We start from the raw sequence: 16,379 nt of genomic DNA, 5'->3' as shown, positions 1-16,379 counted from the left end.
AGATATATTATAGAATAATTTGCAACTGGATTTTTTTATTTAAATAAATTCATTCTACATAAAAATATAATATTCTATTTTGGGCGTTTAAGAGCTCGAAATTATTAATTTTGAAGGAGCAAGTTGATTATAAATCATGTCGCAATTTAATGAAATTCAAAAATAATTTTTATAAAGTGCAAGGATGCCTAATACGTTCAACTTGTAAGACGATGTGTAAATGTTAATAATGGTCAAATTTTTCATATAATTAATTTACACTTATTTTATGTCAATTGCAATCAATTTGCATTTTTAAAATCAATGAATTAGATTCCCTTATACCTAAAAAAAGGTCAATTTTCCTAAATATATTTTAACTTATTTTTAAATTAGCTAAGCTTGACCATTGTGCGCTCTTGATAGCTTAAGTAAACTATCAATATTTTAATTTATTGTATCAAAAGAGTTTATTTTAATGAGAAAGTTATAATTAATTTGCACATGGTAATCGATAATATTAAGCTTTTTTCAAATGATTTTACTACTTTTAATATAAAACAATTATGGGATTAAATGAAACTTCATATTGTATCACAATATGTTACTCTGAAATCCATGCATTTATTGATAGATAGATCCTACAAACGAAAGCTTCGAAAACAATGATGCCAAATGCCAAATTTAAGCAACGATACAACACGATCGACTAAGACGTACGGACGACAAGATTAATTATTAAATTCAATTAGCATGCACTTTACGATAGTGATCATCAAATTAATTGCACTGGAAGCCCCTGGGGATGTTTCTGCCGCAGAAGTTGACGATGAGGCTGAGGTCGATGGGGATGTTGAGGTGGATGCCGAGGATGTTGGCTCTGATGGCGGTGCACAGGCACACCGCCACCTCCAGGTCGGCCAGGCCGTCGATGAGAGGGCAGCAGGGCTCTCTCGGCGGCGCCGCCACGGTCGCGTTGATCAGCCCGTTCAGCACATTGGCGCAGACGCCCAGTTTCAGCGTGTCGCGCGGGCACCTGCCCCCACTGCCGGGGCTCGGCGTCGGGGTAGGCCTGGTGCACGGGCTCGGCGGGGAAGGAGCGGGAAGTATTGGGACAATGCCTCCCCCGCCTCCGCCTCCGCCTCCGCCTCCTCCGCCGCCGCCGCCGCCGCCGCAGCCACCACCGCAGGCAGCACTGAGGTTTAAGGTGGCGAGGAAGAGAGCGAGGGAGGTCAACAACTTGGAGGGCATGGACTCCATGAGCAACAAGCTACTGCCGTGAAGCTGCAACAGTAGAGGGACACTACGATGCTGTGCTGGGGAATGCGCCCGGCTATTAATATTTATAAGAAGATAGTACGCGTACTTGGACATTTTCAATTTGCCTCTTTGTTTTCTTTATATTTAATGATCACATGAATGCTTAAAACAAAAACAAAATGTCTAAAAAATTAAGGTGAGATGGTATTTAACTGGATATGCATGTTCTTCTTGATCAGCTCGCATCTCATCACAGACTTGTTGTTATACATGTTAATAGGTGAAGTCATATTAGCAACTTTTTTTTTTTAATGAAGGATTTGTAATCACACTTCATTCACATAATTTAAACCCTGCTGATCTTGCTAATAAACATACACTTTCAGAAACAATTTTGCTACAAATAAAACTTTAGGTAGCATCAAATCATAATATCCTTTTGTCTAAGATGAAGTACAGCTTTATACTCACTGATCAGTTCATATATCTTTAAGAACATAGTATAGAATTGCGAATATTTCATCCCCTTGATCGCTCATCATTGTACATAGTTAAGTATTCATACACAATTACTAGCTGTTTTTTTTGGTGATAGTTTCGAGAAATTTGCACGGTATGAGAATGTCATGAATAATAATATAATACACATAAGAATGTTGGTAATTCCCATTAAGCAAGAATCTTTCCCTCGTTCTACAATAAGTGGAATCCAATTCCACAGCGAACTGGAGCAACTTCACATCGATCGTAGCAACCGCCAAAATTCTATCCGAAATAGCATGCACACCAACCGGAGTTGATAGAATCTGTAGAGCTTATTTAATAATTTTTCACTTTTATGAATCTCCAAATGCTCGAAATCACACACTTCAAACTGGATAAAAAAACAAAAGAAATAATTATTAATTCAATTAACGAAGTTGATCAAAGAGTAGCAGCAAAAACAAGTAATAACCAACCGTGATTGGGACATATTTAAGCTTCTCATACCACTTTTCTGCATGTGTGGTTTAACAAATTTGTGGCATTACCTTCTAGTGTTTTAAACTTGTTTGCCCTTTTGTCTTAACTGAGATGATATTTAGGCCGTAGCCCAAAAAAACAAAAAAAAAAAACATAATGTAGTAACTGCATATATTTAGGCAAATTTACTTTCATCGAGCTACATAAAAGTCGTCAAGTGATAATGATATGAGTATTATTACAGAAGGCCAGCGAAATACTATGATGTACATGTAAGTTGGATATTAGTAACCCTATGAAGAGGGTAAAACAAAATCTCAATACTTTTGCTACCATTAGATGGAATAATACGTGTAGGTGACACAAGCATAGATGCTGTGAACAAAGAACCAAGAGGTGATGCAGTCATGCAGGTCTAGGTAGAGGTATGAGCCAGTGAAATAGAGAATAGATAGATTCTTTGGGAATTAGATGATGCATCACATGAAGTCTTTGGATATACATTCACTTCTAGAGCTTATAGAAGGGGGACAACTCCACTTGTAAGAGAAAACCTTGGATTCCATCAAAGGCAAAAAAAAAAAAATGTTGTCTCCGACTTGGACATTCTCTGACCTAATTTTGGCTTAATCCACGAGATTCTAAAAGCATAATTAAGTTACAAGAGTTTGAAAGAAACCTAGGAGAAGCACTCCCTGTCCATTCTAAGGATAGAAAGGTACAACCTACAAAGGGCAAGAGGTTAGGATAGCAAGGTACAACCTACAATGTGTAAGAGGTTAAGCTATGCTTTTAATGTTTTTTTTTTATATCAAGTAGGGTATAAAATGTGACCGCTTCAAATTGAAAGGACTTATGAATCAAGTGTTGTCCACAAGCTAAACAGACATAGTGACAACAATAATATGTAGGGGTTATTGTGTGAGCTATAATTGTCTTGTTTTATACAAAAGACTAAATAATTCAAGGTAATCATGCTCAGTGATTAACCAAGTAAATCCAATAATGGTTCACTATGAAAGATTCAAATCCACAAGCTACTTTCTCAATGTAATAAAATGGTTGGCATCAACTATCTATTTTGCAAGTAGATTGTCATAAATTTCTCAAAATCAATACCAAATGAATAAGAAATTAATGTTTAAGTTGGTGATGGAGAAAATCAAATTTATGTTGTTTTATTAGTCCAAGTCAAGATGGGCAAGGACAAGAGCACGGGCTTGAGCATGTGCTTGTATTCTATGCAACAATCCTGTTTATATTTTATGCAAGACATCTCTCTTAATCCCTCCATCATTTTGCAAAAATAATCCTAAATATTTAAACCTCTCAATTCCGGACAACTTGTCATCTCTTATCTTAATAAATATCTCATTACGTCTAATATTACTAAACTTAAATTCCATACATTATGTCTTTATTCTACTAAACCTAAAATTTTTCCCTTCTAGTGTTTCCTGCCAAAATTCTAGTAATTGTAATTCCAATTTTGTCTTAATTTTTGGGTGATTAAATGATTCAATCGTGGTGTTGTACCAATCCTCCTAACTTAAGTTCCGCTAACCCAATTCCCAACTGAAGTTCGAACAAGACTACTATAGTTGACAAACTTCTAATGAATCAATTTGCCACATAACTCGGATAGATAAAGAGAATGTACAACTAGTGGTCGTAGTGGTTGGTATAACTAAAACCCACAAAGCATAGATAAATAAATAAATTGAACTACATTGAATAGTTCGTTACCTAGGTCATTGAGTTTCTTGAGTTGTTCTATGTGATCAGCAAGTTCTTGCTGCTTAGAGTTCAGTAGTTGCAAGATCTAAGAGGAATAAACACAAAAAAAAAATTAGTTCAAGACTTATTACCCCTAAAGATTGTTGAAAATAACAATTGTACTGTACCTCATCAGTGTCCACCAACCATTCTTCCAGTTCATTTATCTTTTGCTTTAAGTGCTTATTTTTCGTATATTGTTTTCCACTTGTATTTTCCTGCAACATATTTATTTATATGTTAGTAAACAACTAAAATGATATATTATTATCTTCATATTAGATAATCATGACAATTATAGTCATTAGACTTCAACATCACTAAAAGTCATGTTTCCTAGAATATGAAGAACTTGATCATCTGCATGTGCTTTTACTATTATCTCTACAAATCTAGTCATTCTCACTACACCTCTTATGTAACAAATATGGCATTATGATCCAAGGGAAGAGAAGTTCATTGTAACATCTTGAAACAGTATTCCTGAAGAATTCATGATGTGTAACTTTTCAGCATTGATAAATGACAGACTAATATTTCTGTTGCTAATCCTGACTATGATGGTGTAATAAGTTTAGCTCAATAGCAACCTAGATTATGTGAATTCACTGAATACCAACCCCTTTCAAGGCTGACAATTAAAAAGCCAATTCGCATATCAAAATCCCGAATTCATGTCCTTTGTGATTTGTGAAGATGTCAATTTGAAAGAAATGATGAGGAATATATTGGAATTAGATCAGTATAGTATTAATAATTGGTTTCCGTATAAAGAATGGTATCCTTCCAAATTATTAACCTTATAATATCTTACGGTAGGTATTTTTATCATTGTTATAAGTATCAACAGTAGTATTTTTTTTATCAACCCAGTGAACCAAAAAGCAGAAAGCATTTAAAATTTTGACAGGTTTAAACCAAAGAAAAACAAAATTTAGAAGAAAACAATCATCAAAAAGATCACACAATTTGTTAATCCCAAGTGATTTTGTTGACATCTTGTTCTTCCATAAAGATTTTAATAGTGATTGATTGATCTTTTCTGATCTTACCTTGATGCCTAAAGGATTATCCATCTTAGAAGGAACAACTTCTTGTAAAATTTATTTCATTATTTCAGACAACAATCATCCGTACAATGTATGTATCCATATTAATAAATAGAACTGAGGTGATGAAGTCTAGTCAACTAAACTGTGGCATCCCTAACGATTTTCTTAGAATGACAAATCATACAAAATTTTACATATATTTTCTCAAACATGCATTTGGCATTTCCCTTTAGTCAACAACTAGAATATGAGATGAGCAGTAAGTCAGATTTCCCAAGATGTTACTACCTAAATTATTAAGAGACACATGAGAAAGAAAATATGTTTGAATTTTTTTAGCCATCTGCATGATGCAAGCTCCAATAAAAAACACTTACAAGATAATTTTCTGGTGCATCATCCATCTTTGAAGAAAGTGTTCTAATAGAACTCGATCTAAGTCGTCGATTTGATGACCCCTGTGATCCAAAAGTGACCAAAGCATTTTGAAAATAATTAAAAACACCTTTTCCTAGGAATCAAAAAGTTATACTTGTATACTTATTGGGTTGTATGCTTGTCCAAAAGGAATTACATTTTGAAAGGAACTAAGGACTTCAAGATCTTCTGTGCCACTTGGTTCATCTGCTAATTGTTCCACATTATCTGCTAATTGTTCCGCATTATTAAACACATCCTGAAGAACAATGATCATCAAAAGCATAAAAAAATTTAGAGTTTTTCCATACTGAATTTGATTAATGAATGGACCATGTACATCAGAAATTCACCATCAATTTGGTGATAATGTCTATGTGAGTCCATGGCCCTTTGTCTTTCATCAAGCAACCTCCATGTTCATAGCACTTGCAATTTCCACCCAAAAAATCGGGTAACTTACTGAGAATATACAGAATGGATTTTAGCTCATTGCACAAAATTATTATTGTTAAAATCACATGTACCTCAAGTCCACGGCTTCAGAAAGCTTATCCTGATATTTAGTACCTAGAATCTGATTGGTCAAATTTAATCAGATTGATAGACAATAGACTATTTCTGAATACAAAGCTCAATATTCACCTGTATCTTTGCCAATGTCCGGACGTCGAAGAAAGCACTTAAAATTTTCCAGAGGACCTTGAACCCTGGTCCAGCATTAATAATGTATAGCTGGTTGAGAGTCTGTTAATAGCAAAGTGGTCACAAATTAATAATATCACAAATAGCCAAATGCAACTAATACCATAATTAAACAGGCAATTTATAAATAATTATCCTAGGTTTAATTCAAAATGTTAAAATTACTAAGAATTAACAACTCAACTATAGAAACATTTAAAAGCGTTTTTCCCCATTAAACAATGTTCCCTCGTAACCCTACCCTCCCTTTCTCTCTCTATTTTTCTAAGGAAGTTTGTGAATCCAAAAAAGGAAGGACAAAAGGAGCAAGTGAAGCCCAGAGATACTATTTAGAAGTGCAATGACCTGATTATTGAAGAAATAGGAGTTACTTCTATAGAAAGCCACAAGCATACTTCCAAGGGCTTATGATAGGGTATTGTCAAACTACCCCTGTAACAAATACTTCACCTATCAGCTATGAAGAAGGTGGTCTTGGTAGATTTCATTACTGAAATGAAAGAGTTTGTAAAGATTGGTCACTATATATAGATAAGTTAACCACTAGGAACAAAGGAGCTGGAGCGGTGTAGATCATCCCAAAGGGGTATATTGTAGAAAAGGCATTAAGACTTCAATTTGCAGTGACTAATAATGAAGCACAATATAGAACCTTGAAAATAGACCTAATTCTAGCAGTACGAATCATGGTAGCTTAAGTATAGGTGTTCAATGTCTCAGCTAGTTGTGAAATAGGTGTCGGAGGTTTTCAAGCCAAAGAAGCACCATGGTGGCATGCTTATGTTTATCCTGAGGAGTGGATGGAGGAGATTGTGACCACGTGGCCGCAAACTCGTGTACGAACTCACTGCTGTAAATAGTGGCCACGAATTTATAGCTATATACAACAGCCACAATTTTGCGGCCTTAAACTCACAACTGTGCAGCGACTGCAATTTCGTGGCCAGTGGTCGTGATTTCGCAACCTTCGCTATTGCGATTCCCATGTAGCGATGTGTAAGTGAAGTGCATGGTACTTATAGTGCCACTGGAATTGACCAACAAGATTTTGAGAGGACTCAGGGGATTTTGATGTTCGCCGGCCAAAGAATGAAAAATCATTTAGGGTGAATGAGAAAATGAGGAAAAATGGATTTGTGTCCGCGGATTATTTTTACACTAGGTAAAAAGGAACGATGCCTTGACTCTTGTGCAATTCATCTTTCCTTTTGTCCATCTTTCAGAGTAAACAGGCCATTAGAGAGGGTGTATGCACTGGAGGAACAGTTTGTGCCCATATAGTGAGCACATACAATGAATAGACAATTAAAAGTAGATTCTCTCAAGGATTACCTAAAGACATTCAAAAAAAATGTGCAGCAGATTATTATAGAAAATATATCCACCCAGATAGCTCAGGGATTTAGCTTGGTTTTTAAGTCAGAAATAGTGATTTGGCAGAAATACAGTGCTTTCATACAAGATAGGAACTTTAACTTATAGGTAAGTTAATAACTTGCTTTAAGGGTAAAAGAAAGACGATCATCAAAACAAGGATAAATGGCAAAAAATTGGCAAGGTCCATACTAAGTTATAGCCAAGGTGTGCCCTGGGACATTTATGCTCTGTTTATTTGAGAGAGCGGAAAGCAAAACTAAGGAAAAGTTTCCACAGTGAAAAAGTTTATGTTTACTTCATTAAAATTTTAAGAGGGAAGAGAAACACAACCCATCAGATAGTTTTAGAGCCAAAATCGATCACTTCAAAATCGGACGAAAAGCAGCAAATAGAAAAAAAATGATGCATGTACCCCTTTTCATTTACAAAATTACACCATATAAAAAAAAGACGTATGTACCCTTTTTAACTTACAAAATTATGCCATATATCCAAAAAATGACACATGTACCCTTTTTCAGTTACAAAAATTACACTGCATGTATCCACCTTCCTCAATCAAGGTAAACAAGCATGCAGAGGAAGAGATTTCTTTCCCTTTCCATTCTCTTCCCATGCCCCAAGGTTTATTCCATCCATCCATCGTCCACTCCTTTAGGTAAACAGAGCATTAAGCTCGCCACTAGAAAGGGAAGGAACTTAATAGCATGGCATATTACCAATCTGTCAATTTTATGCTTAAATTGCATTTTTAGATTTTCCATGTTATACTATGAAAACTCTTGAGTAATTGAAATTTTCAATCCCTTTTGAATGCATGCCATCATTTCCACTAAAATCCATCCCTCAATCTCAGATAAGAGTTTGAGCCAAGCCATAAGCATAGTAATAGAATTTAAGCTAGAACAAGGCGAAGCAGTTTGGAGCAAGTTGAATATATGAGGATTTTACAATGACCAAGCTGAAGATGAAAATGGTGAGGCTAAGTGCTATAAAAAGTATATCTGAATAAAAGGTCCTAAGTCCTTAGTTATCAAGAAAAAAGAGATGAGCCTATGAGTCATAAAAGGTAGACCAATAAAAAGTCCTAAGTTCTTACCTATTAAGAAGAAAGAGGTGAGCCTAAAAACCATGAAACACAAACTTGGACAAAAAGGTCCTAAGTCCTTACCTATAGGTCACAATTGGTAAAATTAAATAAAAGGTTCTAAGTTGTCACCTTAAATATCATAATAATAAATAATGATCAAATCAGTAAAAACTTTCAATTACTTAATTTCTTCCAGACCTCAGGATAGTAATTGCTGTCAATCCTTTGAATTTCTGTGAAAATCTCTCTTGCTGGCCTTGAGAAGTTGTTTGTACCCTGTACCAATGGATTCAAACGTGCTCAGCATCCATTTTGACTATTTGGTTGCAGAAAATAATGAAAAGGGAATGTGGAAAATTTTAAATCATGTTTTGATTAATAATAGCTAATAAGGATGTATGTCATAAATGTTAGCTATTCCACCAAGCTACACATCACAATCACTGCTTCAGTTTCATGAAAATCCCTCAATTATCAAAATAAATTCAAGTAAAACTTTTTTGATGTTTTTGCTATTTTCTTACGATCATAATAAAAAAAATGTGCAAAATCAATCAGATTCTGAGAAAGTTCATTGCCATTCAAAAATTGATAGTTTCAGAAGGTTGACAAGGCACACTAACACTTACACAACAAAGGCATATGATTCAGATCCTAATTACCAGAAATCCATATAATATAGCAGGTACCATCGACAAAGCTGAACACACCACTTTACAATTGATGATGTCTAGCAATTTCTCAGAACATTAATAATATCTATGATGAAATTAGAAAGGAAATGGTTGTAACCATCTCCTACTTTACATTTCACCAGCCATGAGAACCAATTCTAAGCGCATGTACTTTACCACTAACAATATCATATTATCTAATGACATCAAATCTTAAATGAATATGAACCAGGCTGATGCAATAAGTTTCATCCTATCTATCGAAATTCAATAGTTACATAGGTGAAGCTAACTAATACAACAACAACCAAACCTTTATGCCGCTAAGTGGAGTCGGTCATATGGATTCTTCTATGTCATTGAGTTCTATCCCCTACTATATCTTCATCTATATTTAAATATATTTTATCATGTTTTATTGTTGCTAATAAATTTTCTTTGGTCTCCTCTTCCTCAATTAATGTGTATTTGGCGTGCTCTCACATCGTCTAACTAGGGATTTATTGGTCGCCTAAGTACATGTTCATATCATCTTAAACGCATCTCTTGGGTTTTCCCTCAATAAATATCATCTTGATTTTCTCTCTAATATTCTCATTTCTTATTTGTTCATCCTTGTATGTCTGCATATCAGTCTTAATATTCTCATCTCTATGACTCACATTTTCTACACATCTAATTGTTTTATAGTCCAACATTTAGCTTCATATATCATAGCATGTCTAACCGTCGTTTTGCAAAACTTTCCTTTAAACTTTAGAGGTGTCTTACGATCACAAAGAACACCAGCACCCTCTTCCATTCCAACCATCCTTCTTGTAAATAATATAAAACATCTTTATCAACTCCTCCATCCTTTTACAAAAGCAATGTTAGATACTCAAGTTATAATTAACTTATCATCTCCTATCCTAATAATTTCTCTGCTATATCTAATACTATTAAACTTAAATTCTATATATTCGGTCTTTACTCTACTAAGCCTAAAACCTTTCACTTCAGTACTTCCTATCACGATTAGAGCTTAGCATTTACTTCTTATCTTATCAACTAAAACAATGTCATTCGCAAACAACATGCATCATGGTAACATATCTTGGATGTGCTCGGTAGTTCATCCATAACTAGTATAAAAAGATACGAACTTAGACCTGATCCATAGTGTAACCTTATCTTTATACAAAACGCTTTGGTTAATTTGCCTAGAGATTTTACTCTTGTTGATATATTTTCATATATATCCTTAATTGTTTCAATATATGCTAGAATTTTTCTTTTCGAGAATTCTACACATAATTTCCCTCAGAACTCTCTTATAAGCTTTTTCTCGATCAACGAATACAATGTGTAAGTCTTACTTATTTTTTCGATACTTTTCAATAAGTTATTTAAGAAGATATATAACTTTTATCGTGTCGACCTTTCAGACATGAATCTAAATTGATTTTCTATCGCCCCCGGGCTATAGTGTAGTGGTAAGCACACCTTGGGGCTCCCCATGCACCCACAATTTAAAACCCAGGGAGCACAAGAAATTCTCCTCCAGCATTTGAAAGACTAGGACCGCTAGGTCATTGTGCAGACTGCCACTTGTGCTTCCAGATTTATCCTAGTAATCGGTAGGAAACTTTCATGGGACTGGGCCAACTACCTCCGAGATTAGTCGGATTATAAGACCTAGGTACCTAGATTACCAAAAAAATTGATTTTTGATCAAGTATCCTTCCTTAATCATTTTTCTATCACTCTTTACTAAAGTTTCATGATATGGCTCATTATCTTAATGCCCCTATAATTTGCACAATTTGTACATCTCCTTTATTTTTATACAGGGGACTAGATTACTTACCCTCCATTGATCGGACATGTTTTTCATTTACAATATCAACTTAAATAACTTCATAAATCATTTAATGCCCTACTTCTCTCGAAATATCATCCAATTCAACTGTTTTTCATTTTGCATCCCATTTAATGTTTGTTCTACTTATGAAGTTTGAATTTTCCAATAAAAATTTAAATTTCCATATTGCTCTAACTTACTTAAATTACCTACACTAAGTCATGTAAACTTTCATTAAAAAGTTGATAAAAATAGCTCTTTCATCACTCCTTTATTTTCTCATCCTTCACTAGTATCCTATTTGATTCAACATTAATACATCTTATTTGGGTTAGATCCCTTGTTTCTCTCTCTCTCTTGCTTTAGTTAATTTATAGATATTCTTTTCCCCATCTTTTAAATCAAGCTACCTATACAAATGTTCGAAAGTTTTATTCTTGACTTCACTCACCGCTTTTTTGTCCTCATTATTGACTACTGCCTACTTATTTAGTTTTCTTTGTTCTTACAAGTGTGTAATAACTTATAGATTGTTCATTTTCCTATCATTTTCGCTTATATTCCTCATTCGACCATTAAGATTCTTTATTCGGTGGTGTCGGTCCTCTTAACTCACCAAGTATACTCTTGGACACCATTTTCAAATTTAATGTCTTTTTATCCCATGTCGTATTTGAGTCGTCATGTATTTTCCTAATACTTGTGTTCGTACCCTCTCCTCGAAGTTACTTTGTTTTACATTAACTTCCACCACATAATTTGAGAAGCAATGCATATTTTCATTCTACTATACCATGCTTGAGGCGTGTATCTAATACCACAACCTATGTTGGTTGGATAAGTTTTCTTTAGGATTGGCATTGCAATTTTTACAAATTTTATTTTATCCCTCTTCTTGGCCATAAGAAAGTCAATTTATGACTTATTGTTCCCACTTTTGAGCATGATCAAATGTTCTTCTCTCTTATTGAAAATATATAGCTATTATAAATTCATTTGCTATCACAAAATCTAATATATTTTTTCCTTCTTTATTTCTTATTCCAGAACCATAGCATCTATGCATCCAACCATATTCTTCATTTCTATCTCCTACATGCCCATTTAGATCTCCTATTAAAATCATCTTGTTCGTCAAAATTTTTTGTACTACCTCATCTACATCTTCCCAAAACCTAATTTTGATATCTTCATCTAATCCTACTTGAAGTGAATATATGCTAACTATATTAAAAGTTTTTTTTGCTACTACTATCTTGAGAGCTATAATTCTATCTTCCTTCCAAATTATTTCTACTACTTCGTCCCTTAACAAACTGCAATAATTATTACTCCATTTCTCATTTTACTCTATCATGTGAACCATAGCACTATCATCTTTGACTTCTCCCCTTCTAATTTTGTTTCTTGTACATATAAAATATTAATTCTTCTTCTAATCATTATATTTACAACCTCCATTGCTTTGCTAGTGAGTTTCTATGTTCCATGTTCTAAATTTAAGACAATCAGTATTCCTATAAAGTCTATTCTTATCAAACCTAGGGTATAAAAACTTTTGCATATTTAACACTATACCAAGTTCTCATGGAGATGTAGTAGTCTTTGCCATGATATTGCAGTCGGACCCTATAACGTGTTCCTTCCGGTGAACATCCTACCATTAGCGCAATAGTTTGATAGATTTATACATAAAATTTGTTATTGTTTTACATTGACTGACAACCTAACACAACCCTCATCCTTACCCAAGCTTGGGACCGGCCCTGATGGGGTTTATTTGTTATGGGAGGAGTTACAGGTGAAGCTAATTTATAATTCAGCAAATTTCTTTACTAACTTGACATGTTGAGATAAATAATTTGCATGGCATTGCACATGTTAAAATTTTCATATCTTGATATATGGTCCTTTTAATCCACTGATAAGATTTTCATGATTATAATTTTGAGTAATAAGCAACAGCCTTAGTACAAATAACAATTTAACACATCATGGAACATCTATATATTATAAGAATTTTACAATAAAGACTAAACAAAAGTTGGCTTGAATCTCTAGATCATGAAAAAAAGATGTCCTTAAGGAAAAAAAAATTTAAAAAACTAATGATATATTCTCATCCTCCGACAGAATAGCATTGACTCAAATGAGACTGGCATAAATGGGGAGAAAGAACATATCCTTAACCAATAAGGGGATAGTACATTTCCCAATATTCCAATGAGCAAGAATATTTAAATCTAATAAACATTCCATATTTGATAGTTTCTGAATTTTACTTACCCAAAATAAGAAAGGAAGATTAGCAAAATAATAATGGTAAGTGTAGTGCTTACCAATCCTTTGACATCTAGAATAGCGGTGGTGGATGCTATATGCCTTTTAACGGCAAGTGAGCATGCGGGGTAGCGTAAGTTCATTGTTTTCTCTTGTTCATAAATATGATACTTGACATAACGATCAAATGTTGTTATGTTGAAAAAGGCATTGAGATCCACCAGACCTATTCTTTCAATGTATAATGGTCTCCCGTATTTATCGACTCCGTGATATCCATGTGGATAACATTTTTTCACAGCGTCATACTCCTCAAACTTGAATTCCTGCAAAAAGCAACATTCAGGTATGCATAAATTCCATCTGAAAACAATTACTATATGAGTTAATATGCAGCAAGATAAAGTAGGTATTATAAATTGGTTTTCCTATGAACACGTGGGGAGAAAGTCTGCTAGGTAGATAAGATAAACTAAGTTCTTTAATCTGATATTGTTGGTAGGAAAAATTTGTTGATTGATTCTATTTGATGAATTCATTGTAGCAAAGGTGATTACGCTCACCCCAGGTGCCCCTCACAGCCCGTTCCCAGGTTATGTGAAGGGAGGTAAATCACAGGGTCAACTTATAGCCGACCGCCAAGTTGACTAGGGGGTGGGAGGGTTTCAATTCATAGTTCTAGGTAATGAGGTTAAATTGTACAAAAAAAAAACATAAACAAAAGTTGAAAGGTGACAAAAGCAAGTGCAGGTATTACTTTGATCAGTAATATCAATTCAAACTTAGATGCCTTCTTTGCAGGGTGCATGTGAGCCAAGAATCTCTAAATTCCATTTGTCTCATCGCAAACAATCTGTCATTTGATTTAATGTTTGCAAGGAAAAAGATCTCGACAGGAATATTATTATAGAAATTGGATGAAAATTGTTATTTGTTTCATCATATTTGTGTCAAAGTCAGCAAAAGTCGTGAGGTGTTGAATTGAAACGCCCACATAGTAACACATAGGGAGAAAAACATGTCAGGAATATATTACTTTTGCAATAAGATCAACACCAGAACTATCTCTCCACTTGAGCATATTAACAAACATGATCTCTGCCTTAGACATGTCGAAGTTCCGCAATCGCAAAAATCTGCAGAGAAGAATAGAAAGCTATAGCATCAATAGTAAAATTCTTTCACACGATATAGAACTAGGCCATGTATGATCAATATAATAATAAGAAGGATTCAAAAAGAGAAATTTCTTCCAGCTACTTAACAAACGTATTCTAGCCATACCGGAGAAGCGTATGGTAGTCATCATACTTCTCAGGTAGCTGGCCCTTCGACAGCAGTGTGTCCCTCAACGACTTCACCACTTTCTCCTCATTCGGATCGTGGACGCCTTGGAACATCGTGCGAAATGCGTTGCTTTTGCTGACCTTGGTGAGCGATTTCTGCAAGGACCTGAAGGTAAATTTTGAAGTCAAAGGGGGCTTCTTCTTCTCGGGCTCCGGAAAATGCCAATGCGATTCCAAAGGTCCGTAGAACGTGTTCGTCCTTCTCGTCTGCTTCTGTTCCTCAGTGGTCGTCGAATTCCTCCTCGAAGAGTCGCCATTGGACCTGGCTGCAAGATAGTTACCCTTCCACCAAGAACTCATTTCGCTTACCAGCTTTCTTTATCTCCTAAATTTCGCAGAATTGATAGTTTTGACAGAAGAAGGCGGTGGAGGTTGGAGGGAAAAGCCTGGCTTCCCTGGAATAACTTCAAGCGCTGAGTGGAAGCCATGGAAAGGAGATCGCCCTCCATCTTCAAATGATCTGGAGAAGAAAAGGAGAAAGCAAAGAATATGAAAGCGTGCGATGGACGAAGGAGCGATCGAGTCGAGAGAGGAATAAGAGTCTTTCACCTACTTCCAAGAAAGGCACGAAAGCTTTCCACTTCAAAGCGCAGTTGGAGACTGAAATTGAAATTAATATTAATAATAATAATAATAATAATAATAATAATAATAATTTTGACTAAAACGGTTATAGGAAAATTTTGTTTAAAAAATCTCATAAATTTTTATATTTTTTAGTTAGTATTCCTTCCAATCGATCAATTTTAAGGAAGACGGACAGGGATTCTCTTGTCCCGGATCCTGGATCAATCCTGATCAATTTAATCTGCCCCGGCTCCATCAAAATTTGATAAAATCTTATGGTCTTTTAGTTAGTCATGATGATATAAAAAATAAATAAGTCTATAAATAAATTTATGAATAAGTTTAATTTGTTAGATAAAATTCAATAATAAAAAATATATAAAAAAAAATTAATTTAACGCTAACAAACTTACTTTGCTAATGTTCATAAATAAATAAAGTTCATGTATAATTAGGGATGTAAATCAGTCGAACCGAGCCGAACAGTATTAGGCTCGAACTCGGCTCGTTTAAGTTATTTTCAGACTCGAGCTCGAATCGAGCTTTTATCACAAGACTCGAGCTCGGGTCGTTTTAGAATTATCAAGCTCGCGAACAATTCGAGCTCGGCTCGTTATTAGCTCGATTATCAAAGTTAACGAGCCTAACATGTTAAGCGAGCTCAGACTCGTTTTCGGGCTCGTTTAGAGTTCGTTTTTGGCTCGTTCTAGAGCTTGTTTTTTGTCTCATTTTAAAGCTCATTTTAAGGCTCGTTTTAGAGCTCGTTTTTTTGGCTCATTTTAGAGCTCGTTTTTTTTTGCTCGTTTTAGAGCTCATTTTTTGGCTCAGTTTAAGACTCATTTTTTTGGCTCACGAGCCTATAAACAAACATGTTCGCAAGCTCACGAGCTGAATATCCTTAAGCTCGAGCTTGGCTTGATAAGATAAACGAACGAACTCGAACGAGCTTTTTACCGAATCGAGCTCCGAATAGCTCGCGAACCGTTTGGTTCATTTACATCCCTATTTATAATTGATGAATAAATTTATTTAATACCTTATATAAATTTT

The 16,379-nt window shown here is 34.7% G+C and overlaps 2 protein-coding genes across 4 annotated transcripts; both read right to left on the bottom strand.

Annotated features, from left to right (window-relative positions):
- Positions 1–583: 583 nt before the first annotated feature.
- Positions 584–1,292, bottom strand: LOC121994449 (14 kDa proline-rich protein DC2.15-like). Its single transcript, XM_042548479.1, has one exon. It carries the CDS (start codon positions 1,237–1,239, stop codon positions 760–762), a length of 480 nt encoding a protein of 159 aa, XP_042404413.1. The 5' UTR covers positions 1,240–1,292; the 3' UTR covers positions 584–759.
- Positions 1,293–1,744: 452 nt separating this feature from the next.
- Positions 1,745–15,356, bottom strand: LOC121998243 (phosphatidylinositol/phosphatidylcholine transfer protein SFH11-like). Of its 3 annotated transcripts, none has more exons than XM_042553057.1 (13): positions 15,316–15,356; positions 14,701–15,222; positions 14,453–14,552; positions 13,476–13,742; positions 8,818–8,895; positions 6,093–6,194; positions 5,975–6,024; positions 5,801–5,909; positions 5,563–5,706; positions 5,408–5,488; positions 4,107–4,196; positions 3,949–4,024; positions 1,745–2,113 (listed from the first exon to the last, which is right to left on the bottom strand). In XM_042553057.1, the coding sequence occupies exons 2-13, from the start codon at positions 15,060–15,062 to the stop codon at positions 2,109–2,111; spliced, it is 1,464 nt and encodes a 487-aa protein (XP_042408991.1). In that variant the 5' UTR covers positions 15,063–15,222; positions 15,316–15,356; the 3' UTR covers positions 1,745–2,108. The 3 variants fall into 3 exon arrangements, with proteins under 3 accessions (XP_042408991.1, XP_042408992.1, XP_042408995.1); XM_042553058.1 differs by having other exon boundaries at positions 15,312–15,344; XM_042553061.1 differs by having other exon boundaries at positions 5,605–5,706; positions 14,701–15,334.
- Between the last annotated feature and the right edge of the window lie 1,023 nt (positions 15,357–16,379).

This window comes from Zingiber officinale, chromosome 6A (genome assembly GCF_018446385.1).
Source record: "Zingiber officinale cultivar Zhangliang chromosome 6A, Zo_v1.1, whole genome shotgun sequence".
Lineage (NCBI taxonomy): Eukaryota > Viridiplantae > Streptophyta > Magnoliopsida > Zingiberales > Zingiberaceae > Zingiber > Zingiber officinale.
Note: the sequence above shows the minus strand (reverse complement) of the source record. Positions and strands in the feature narration are given on the sequence as shown.

What these genes read in the sequence shown, in the direction of transcription:
- LOC121998243 (XM_042553057.1), bottom strand. Translation starts at nt 15,062, where the DNA reads ATGAGTTCTTGGTGGAAGGGTAACTATCTTGCAGCCAGGTCCAATGGC. An exon ending in GTGTTGATCTTATTGCAAAA is followed by an intron (nt 13,743 to 14,452) that starts GTAATATATTCC and finishes TGCTTTTTGCAG; the next exon opens with GAATTCAAGTTTGAGGAGTA. An exon ending in GGACATTGGCAAAGATACAG is followed by an intron (nt 6,025 to 6,092) that starts GTGAATATTGAG and finishes TTGACCAATCAG; the next exon opens with ATTCTAGGTACTAAATATCA.
- LOC121994449 (XM_042548479.1), bottom strand. Translation starts at nt 1,239, where the DNA reads ATGGAGTCCATGCCCTCCAAGTTGTTGACCTCCCTCGCTCTCTTCCTC.